The sequence below is a fragment of the Oncorhynchus tshawytscha genome, linkage group LG03 (genome assembly GCF_018296145.1).
Source record: "Oncorhynchus tshawytscha isolate Ot180627B linkage group LG03, Otsh_v2.0, whole genome shotgun sequence".
NCBI classification, from domain to species: domain Eukaryota; kingdom Metazoa; phylum Chordata; class Actinopteri; order Salmoniformes; family Salmonidae; genus Oncorhynchus; species Oncorhynchus tshawytscha.
The window spans coordinates 12,001,548-12,010,486 of record NC_056431.1 but is presented as its reverse complement, the minus strand read 5'-3'; the positions used below and the strand labels follow the sequence as shown (position 1 = coordinate 12,010,486).

At 47.5% G+C, this 8,939-nt stretch overlaps 1 protein-coding gene across 1 annotated transcript; it reads right to left on the bottom strand.

Annotated features, from left to right (window-relative positions):
• Positions 1-7,066: 7,066 nt before the first annotated feature.
• On the bottom strand, positions 7,067-8,539 carry LOC121840997 (proline-rich extensin-like protein EPR1). Its single transcript, XM_042306633.1, has one exon. It carries the CDS (start codon positions 8,537-8,539, stop codon positions 7,067-7,069), a length of 1,473 nt encoding a protein of 490 aa, XP_042162567.1.
• Between the last annotated feature and the right edge of the window lie 400 nt (positions 8,540-8,939).

Sequence of the window (8,939 nt, the reverse complement as noted above, 5' to 3'; positions counted from 1 at the left end):
TGACGAGTATGAAACGAGGGCCAGCCAACGAGATCATACAGGTTGCAGTGGTGGGTAGTATATGGGGCTTTGGTGACAAAATGGATGGCACTGTGATAGACTGCATCCAATTTGTTGAGTAGAGTGTTGGAGGCTATTTTGTAAATCACATCGCCGAAGTCGAGGATCTGTAGGATGGTCAGTTTTACAAGGGTATGTTTGGCAGCATGAGTGAAGGATGGTTTGTTGCGAAATAGGAAGCCGATTCTAGATTTAATTTTGGATTGGAGATGTTTAATGTGAGTCTGGAAGGAGAGTTTACGGTCTATCCAGACACCTAGGTATTTGTAGCTGTCCACATATTCTAAGTCCGTCTAGAGTAGTGATGCTGGACGGGCGGGCAGGTGTGGGCAGCGATCGGTTGAAGAGCATGCATTTAGTTTTACTCGCTTTGAAGAGCAGTTGGAGGCCACGGAAGGAGAGTTGTATGGCATTGAAGCTCATCTGGAGGTTAGTTAACACAGTGTCCAAAGAAGGGCCAGAAGTATACAGAATGGTGTCGTCTGCGTAAAGGTGGATCAAAGAATCACCAGCAGCGAGAGCAACATCATTGATGTATACAGAGAAGAGAGTCGGCCTGAGAATTGAACCCTGTGGCACCCCCATAGAGACTGCCAGAGGTCCGGACAACAGGCCCTCCAATTTGACAAACTGAACTCTATCGGAGAAGTAATTGGTAAACCAAGCGAGGCAATCATTTGAGAAACCAAGGCTGTTGAGTCTGCCAATAAGAATGTTGTGATTGACAGGGTCGAAAGCTTTAGCCAGGTCGATGAATACGGCCGCACAGTAATGTCTCTTATCGATGGCGGTTATGATATCGTTTAGGACCTTGAGCATGTCTGAGGTGCACCCATGACCAGCTCTGAAACCAGATTGCATAGCGGAGAAGGTACGGTGACAATGGTCGGTAATCTGTTTGTTAACTTGGCTTTCAAAGACCTTAGAAAGGCAGGGTAGAATAGAAATCTTTAGCAGTTAGGCAGTCTGTAGCAGTTTGGGTCTACAGTGTCTCCCCCTTTGAAGAGGGGGATGACCGCGGCAGCTTTCCAATCTATGGGAATCTTAGACAATACAAAAGAGAGGTTGAACAGGCTAGTAATAGGGGTTGCAATAATTTCGGCAGATAATTGTAGAAAGAGAGGGTCCAGATTGTCTAGCCCGGCTGATTTGTTGGGGTCCAGATTTTGTATCTCTTTCAGAACATCAGCTATCTGGATTTGGGTGAAGGAGAAGTGAGGGAGGTTTGGGCGAGTTGCTGTGGGGAGCGCAGGGCTGTTGACCGGGGTAGGGGTAGCCAGGTGGAAAGCATGGCCAGCCGTAGAAAAATGCTTATTGAAATTCTCAATTATTGTGGATTTATCGGTAGTGACAGTGTTTCCTAGCCTCACTGCAGTGGGCAGCTGGGAGGAGGTGCTCTTATTCTTCATGGACTTTACTTTTTTGAGTTTGTAATACAGGATGCAAATTTCTGTTTGAAAAAGCTAGCCTTAGCTTTCCTAACTGCCTGTGTATATTGGTTCCTAACTTCCCTAAAAAGTTGCAGTTCACGGGGGCTATTCGATGCTAATGCAGAACGCCACAGGATGTTTTTGAGCTGGACACAGGGCAGACAGGTCTGGAATGAACCAAGGACTATATATATTCCTAGTTCTACATTTTTGATTGGAGCATGCTTATTTAAGATGGTGAGGAAGGCACTTTTAAAGAATAACCAGGCATCCTCTACTGACGGGATGAGGTCAATGTCATCTTTATTTCCCAAACACAATTCAACATAATTACTATCACTTTTTTGTCTTTTAGTCATTTGAAACATATTTTAGCACAGGAGTAACATCTAACAAGCATGACTGCTATGGTTTAGATACATTCATCATAAAACCTCTAACACAATACATTTATTTGACTTTTTGGACCTAACTTGCTTATCACTTTTTGAATGTGAGCTCTTCCTTCACAGACTCCATGACATGATGACCTCATCCTAAATATTTGGTCAGATGATTCATTTTGTGTGTGGTTTCCTAGAAACAAGGGTGGCTCAACTTATCCCTTAGGCTCAACTTCCTCCAGTCTCCCCTATGGTTTCACTATATTATTTCATTTCTGTGGGTTGAGGGGTTGGTGGTTTGGCAGAAACTTGTGGAATAGAGTTGACGCTGACAGGCAAATCAGTAGTAATGAGAGATTTCTTGGCTCATGAGGTCCTCTTTTGCATAAACATATTTCCATTTGCTATGGAAATTCATAACAAATATTATCGCCACATGAAAAGAAGGATAAATTGTGAAAGTTGCCAGGAGAATATGATATTCAGCAGCACTAATCCCACTCTCCTTTTGTTTACTGTCTGGCTTATTTGATTTGTATGTGATATGACTTAATTTGATTTAGTATCCAGTGCAATTCCCTTTCATATTTATGTGATTATGTCCAAGCACAAAGCTCCTATTATGCAGTAAATTATGCTTGATGGAATAAAGGACCATCACTTGGCCATCTGTAACATTCCCCACTGTGTGATGTGGGTATTAGGAAGAGAAGATGAGACATTTCCTATTCCATGCACTACCCACCACACACATGCACACGCACACGGACACACACACGCACGCACACACACGCAAATATTTCTATCGCTGGATTTACACTTGCAACCCTTGACAGGAGAGGCAGGTGCCATGTCATCTCCCGTTGTTCTCAGACATGGATGGACGTCGAATACTGACTTGTATTACACCTGATCTGGCTGCAGAGAAACACACATACACACACACGCTCATGCTGGCACGGAGACACACACACACGCATGCAAGCAGGCACACGCACACATGCATGCACGCACGCTTACACAAACACAGACCCACACCGTGTCCCCTACGTCACCGCAATGTGTTGAAAAAGCTACACAGAGGTTGTTTTAGGGCCAGCCGGGGCTGTGTGATTCAGACCAAGTGCTACAGACCAACCACCAAAGAAATTCATCTGTTTGTCATTAACGGCCAATAACAGTGTTTGTTAAACCACTTCTGCAATTTGCTTGTGTGGCAAGAAGACGATAATCTGGGTTACAGATGTCACCAATTAGGGTTATATTTAACACTGCATCCATTCCAACCAACACAGACACAGGAAGGGCCATGGTGGCAGCACTGCGTATTGTCTGTGTGGGATAATTGCTCGCTTTCATACGATGTGACTGCGCCACTGGGCATCACTCACAGAAAGGCTCTGCAAGCCATCACACCATTCAGGGGAGGAAGAGGAGAGGAGGAGAGAGAAAATGATGTTTAGGGCTACTTAATACATGTTTGCTTCTTTGCACATATAATCAATCTATAAGCCTAATGAAGGAGATGTGAAATTAAACACTTTCTTTCCTTGGGAGGTGGAGGATCTGATGTGACATGCTAAACATGGAGAAAGGCCAGTGTGGTGTGGATGGGGAGGACCCGAGAGATAGGGAGGGAAAGGGGGGGTGGGGTAGAGTGAGACAGACAGAGACAGAGACGGTGTCAGGAAGAGAAAGACAGAGACAGAGTTAGAGACAGGACAGAGAAGGATATATGGGCAAAGGATGTGAGAAAGAGAGGTGGAGAAAGAGGGCGAGATAGAGTGAGACAGGAAGAAATAGAACGATGGACAGATAGACAGAGATGGAGAGAGGGGTAAAAGGAGAGCGACAGAGAGGTGGAGAAAGAGGGCGAGATAGAGTGAGACAGGAAGAAATAGAACAATGGACAGATAGAGATGGAGAGAGGGGTAAAAGGAGAGCGACAGAGAGGTGGAGAGCAAGAGGCAGAAGCAGAGGGAGAGACAGAGGTCTAGTTCCCTCCCAGTGCATCCTATTCCCTTCAGAGCACAGGTATGTGTATCCTATCCTGTGCTGGGAAACAGAAAACATTTCATACGGACAGATAGACAGGCAGGTAGGCAGGCAGACATGTCGCACCAGACTGCCCTCCCAGCTCCTCCCCCACTCTATCCATTTCCTCCCACGTTTATTCTCCTAATTGAAATGAAGTGCAGCTAAGCACGAAGTGGTGTCTGTGAGGGGAGGAGCTCTAAAACAACAGACCAGACCGAGTGAGAGCCTTTTAGGGAGAGAGGAGAACTCATTCACCACCAGGCCTGTTTAATCATCTTACTAAGAGACTGAAGTGTGACTGACTGACTTTCTGAGACTTGTTCTTTTTCATTCTATTACTGGTGTCTTTTCAGTTGTACTTTTGTTGAAATGGTTCAGCTCCAACATAGGAAGATGTCAAAATGCGTTATCTTGTTTTGTGAGAGGCTTTTCACTTTGCAATTAGAGGTTGAGACGAGACAGATACTATAATGGCTCATTCCAAGATGTCCTTTGTTCCTCTACAGTTATCTATTGTTTCTGTACTACTTACCATTAAATCGTCATTCACAGATCAGTGAAGAAAAATATATTCTTGTAAGAAAACCAATGTTCAATGGGTGCATACTGTTCTTGTTCTGAACACAGTGTGTGTGTGTGTGTGTGTGTGTGTGTGTGTGTGTGTGTGTGTGTGTGTGTGTGTGTGTGTGTGTGTGTGTGTGTGTGTGTGTGTGTGTGTGTGTGTGTGTGTGTGTGTGTGTGTGCATTTATGCAGTGGTGTATGTCTTTACCCGTGCGAGTTGAGGCAGGCGCATTTGCGTTCATTTGTTTCTCTGCTGATGAGAAAGGTTTGGCATTTAATACAGTAAACACATTCATCATCATAGACAGATAATTATCTCCATAATGTGGAAGTCTTTGCAGGCCTCCCTGGGTTGTTGTCATAGTCATCAGTGGATGTGCTGTAGACAGAGATGTGTTTTGCCTTTTGTTGCTTCTGTTTGTTTGTTTAAATAACCTTGCTAGCTCTGGGGGGCACTGCAGATCTTTATTTTAGAGAGAGAAGGATGGTGGGATAGATGGATGGAGGAGAAGAAGCACATCAAAAAGGAAGCCGATAAAAGAAACCACTCAGGAGAAACGCTAGTCGGTCATGGTGCTTAGGTTCTCTGTCTGACTATGTCTGGCTCTGGACGCTTTTCTCCTTGCACCCAGTTTTTCTCTCCTCCTTCTTTGCTCTTTCTGCTGTCGCGTTCTGTCTTTGCTGCTTCCTGTTTTCCCCTTACTTTCTCTTCTCTCTCTCTCTCTCTCTCTCTCTCTCTCTCTCTCTCTCTCTCTCTCTCTCTCTTTCTCTCTCTCTCTCTCTCTCTCTCTCTCTCTCTCTCTTTCTCTCTCTCTCTCTCTCTGTCTCTCTCTCTCTCTCTGTCTCTCTCTCTCTCTCCCTCTCTCTCTCTCTCTCTCTCTCTCTCTCTCTCTCTCTCTCTCTCTCTCTCTCTCTCTCTCTCTCTCTCTCTCTCTCTCTCTCTCTCTCTCTCTCTCTCTTTCTCTCTCTCTCTCTCTCTCTGTCTCTCTCTCTCTCTCTGTCTCTCTCTCTCTCTCTCTCTCTCTCTCTCTCTCTCTCTCTCTCTCTCTCTCTCTCTCTCTCTCTCTCTCTCTCTCTCTCTCTCTCTCTCTCTCTCTCTCTCTCTCTCTCTCTCTCTCTCTCTCTCTCTCTCTCTCTCTCTCTCTCTCTCTCTCTGTCCCAGTCCTTGCTGCACCTGTTTTCTTTTCTCCGCCCTCCCCCTCCTTCTTTTCTCTTGGGTGCAGTTTTTTTATTTCTGCAATCCTGGAAACTGAAAGCTAAAAGGCTAAATGCTGTTGCTATTCAATGATTACATGCTCACCTCCCCTCTTTTCGAGTGGGGTGATAAAACGTTACGCTCTTAAATTTCCCAGCTCATAGAATAATGCGATGGCACAACAGTACTTGATTGTATGCAATTTGCATTTTCCTGTGATTTATATATTGCATATTCTCTCATTTAGTTTGTTGTGCCCGTTGTGGCTTCCCTAATCAGTGTGTAATCCTGGAGCTGATGATGAGGGAGGAAGAGGGGATGTGAACAGAAGAATACTTCCTTATCTATCTCCATCCCAACTCTATAATTTTCTCATCAGTGTGTTGTGTGCTGTGTGACTGTGTGACAGAAAAGTGGAGGCAGCTGAGAGGAGTGAAAGGAGGGAGTCTCTCCCCTAGCTCTGTCTCTGTGATTGTGGCATTGTTCTAGTGTGTGTGTCTATGTGTGTTGAGGCTGGCCTGCCTCCTCTCAGCATCAGACAGCTAGCTAGCCTCTGGGACGTGTAGACTGTGGTTTTCTGGTTGGGTTAGTCAGCTAGCTAATGCAACACCTTTGTTCTCCTAATTGCCTGCTGTGTCTGCCTCGGGGCGGAAATTAAATTGCATGAATTATTCCAGTACGATGGAATACTACAATTATGAAGTCGGTTTAACACGTTTTGCACTATATCATAGTTCCACCGTAAGTCATCATAACTTATGCACATGAAACTGAGATTATTTCTTCCATCACCATTTCTCTACAAAGGCCAAAAATACAGTGAATGAAATTGGTGACATTTTCCTTACTGACAACATGGTGTCCAAATCTTGAAGGGCACGGATGTATGTGAATCTCTGAATCTCTGTCCTCTTTGGTCCTGCCTTGGTTTCTTCACCATTCCTGTGGAATAGATTGTGTGTTAATAGCCTGCTGTACATCTGTCTGCTGGCTTCTCAAACACACAATCATTAAAAAGAAGAGGGGGGTAGTAAGAGGAGCACTGGGAGGCAGCACAGGAAGTGCTCCCAGTGCATGCTGTGTGTCTGTTTGTGTGTGTGTATGTGTGTATGTGTGTGTTTGTGTGTGAGGGACAGGTGGTGATGTATAAAGAGACCAGCAGCTCTTTCTTTCTTTCTTGCTCCTGTTCTGTTGAAGCCACATCCATTTCATTAGTGTCAGGCTCGTCTGGTAAAACGCTGCTAAATCCGGCCTTCTGGACACCTTGGACTGAAGGTTACTCTAGGTCAGAGGAGTGTTTAAACAGGGCAGGAAGGGAGCATGTGTGCTGATTCATAAGAATGCAACCCACTAAATGAACTGCTCCAATGTTTCCCTTCCCAGGATCAAAATGATATGCTCAGAAGGCCCAAGTGTGCTCATTGGGTGTGGGGACTGGTGGGTACATGCATGGGGTGTGGGGACTGGTGGGTACATGCATGGGGTGTGGGGACTGGTGGGTACATGCATGGGGTGTGGGGACTGGTGGGTACATGCATGGGGAGTGGGGACTGGTGGGTACATGCATGGGGTGTGGGGACTGGTGGGTACATGCATGGGGTGTGGGGACTGGTGGGTACATGCCTGAGGTGTGGGGACTGGTGGGTACATGCATGGGGTGTGGGGACTGGTGGGTACATGCATGGGGTGTGGGGACTGGTGGGTACATGCATGGGGTGTGGGGACTGGTGGGTACATGCCTGGGGTGTGGGGACTGGTGGGTACATGCATGGGGTGTGGAGACTGGTGGGTACATGCCTGGGGTGTGGGGACTGGTGGGTATATGCATGGGGTGTGGGGACTGGTGGGTACATGCATGGGGTGTGGAGACTGGTGGGTACATGCATGGGGTGTGGAGACTGGTGGGTACATGCATGGGGTGTGGGGACTGGTGGGTACATGCCTGGGGTGTGGGGACTGGTGGGTATATGCATGGGGTGCGGGGACTGGTGGGTACATGCATGGGGTGTGGGGACTGGTGGGTACATGCCTGGGGTGTGGGGACTGGTGGGTATATGCATGGGGTGTGGGGACTGGTGGGTACATGCATGGGGTGTGGAGACTGGTGGGTACATGCATGGGGTGTGGAGACTGGTGGGTACATGCATGGGGTGTGGGGACTGGTGGGTACATGCATGGGGTGTGGGGACTGGTGGGTACATGCATGGGGTGTGGAGACTGGTGGGTACATGCATGGGGTGTGGAGACTGGTGGGTACATGCATGGGGTGTGGGGACTGGTGGGTACATGCCTGGGGTGTGGGGACTGGTGGGTACATGCATGGGGTGTGGAGACTGGTGGGTACATGCATGGGGTGTGGGGACTGGTGGGTACATGCATGGGGTGTGGAGACTGGTGGGTACATGCATGGGGTGTGGGGACTGGTGGGTATATGCATGGGGTGTGGGGACTGGTGGGTACATGCATGGGGTGTGGAGACTGGTGGGTACATGCATGGGGTGTGGAGACTGGTGGGTACATGCATGGGGTGTGGGGACTGGTGGGTACATGCCTGGGGTGTGGGGACTGGTGGGTACATGCATGGGGTGTGGAGACTGGTGGGTACATGCATGGGGTGTGGGGACTGGTGGGTACATGCATGGGGTGTGGGGACTGGTGGGTACATGCATGGGGTGTGGGGACTGGTGGGTACATGCATGGGGTGTTGGGACTGGTGGGTACATGCATGGGGTGTGGGGACTGGTGGGTACATGCATGGGGTGTGGGGACTGGTGGGTACATGCATGGGGTGTGGAGACTGGTGGGTACATGCATGGGGTGTGGGGACTGGTGGGTACATGCATGGGGTGTGGAGACTGGTGGGTACATGCATGGGGTGTTGGGGCTGGTGGGTACATGCATGCAATAGGTGCCAGTTTGTACAGTAGTTTCATGTTTTTTCATATATTTTTGGTTGAGATCATACCAGCTGGATTACAGATTCAGTTTTAGTCAGACAAGTTTAGTGTTTTCAAATCCATGTCTGACATCTCTGCTCCTTCCAGAACTAGAACCAGAGGTGATGTTAGAAGGTAATGAAATAAGCTCTGCTGTGTTCATTCAGACAGTTCTCATAGCCTCACTGCTAGTGGAGACACACTGCATTCAACGGAGTAAGAGCAACAACGCTAATTGAGTGGTTCCGTATTGTGATTCAGCCTGCCTCCTCTACAGTAGCTAGCTGGAGTATGTGCTTGTGTACCAGTGGTGGCTAGCGAATCAATGCCACTGCA